General features: G+C 37.4%; 1 protein-coding gene across 6 annotated transcripts in view; it reads right to left on the bottom strand.

Moving 5' to 3' along the window:
- Positions 1 to 481, bottom strand: part of LOC119589238 (peptidyl-prolyl cis-trans isomerase FKBP4-like) — a 13,788-nt gene that overhangs the window by 7,943 nt on the left and 5,364 nt on the right. For all 6 annotated transcript variants that reach the window (XM_037937849.1, XM_037937845.1, XM_037937847.1 and 3 more), the window contains exon 4: positions 80 to 222. In XM_037937849.1, the coding sequence (XP_037793777.1) occupies positions 80 to 222 (143 nt within the window). The remainder of the gene's footprint in view (positions 1 to 79; positions 223 to 481) is intronic.

Here is a 481-nt window from a genome sequence, read left to right as displayed (position 1 = left end):
AAACTTAAAGACGCATTAAACAAATACAACCACAACTTTATAAATCCCACAATAACCTGACATTAGAGATCAATCTCACCTCAAATATCAGGGTGGCATTTGGCGGGATCTTTGGGGGGCTACCTCGTTCTCCGTATGCATATTCGCTTCTGCAGGTGAATCTCGCTATCTCTCCTTTTTTCATTGTCGCAACGCCCAAATCCCATGCTTTAATGACTTCACCTGCCAATATAAAACGACAATTAAAATTCCATTTACGCGCCAAAATATCCACAAAATCACGGTCAGAATTAGCAAGATGGTAGTTTAAGGAAACATGACATTGCAGAAATAATACTGATTTTTTTCTTTTCTTTTTTATGTATGTGCATGCATGAGAATTTAAATATGTATGTGTGGGTGAATGACCAAGTGCAAGGTCTATAGAAAAGTAATGGCTGTGACTGTGCACAACTATTCACACTGATTTTAATTACCAATC

Source organism: Penaeus monodon, chromosome 25, assembly GCF_015228065.2.
Source record: "Penaeus monodon isolate SGIC_2016 chromosome 25, NSTDA_Pmon_1, whole genome shotgun sequence".
NCBI lineage: Eukaryota > Metazoa > Arthropoda > Malacostraca > Decapoda > Penaeidae > Penaeus > Penaeus monodon.
This window is presented reverse-complemented; position numbering and strand designations above follow the sequence as displayed.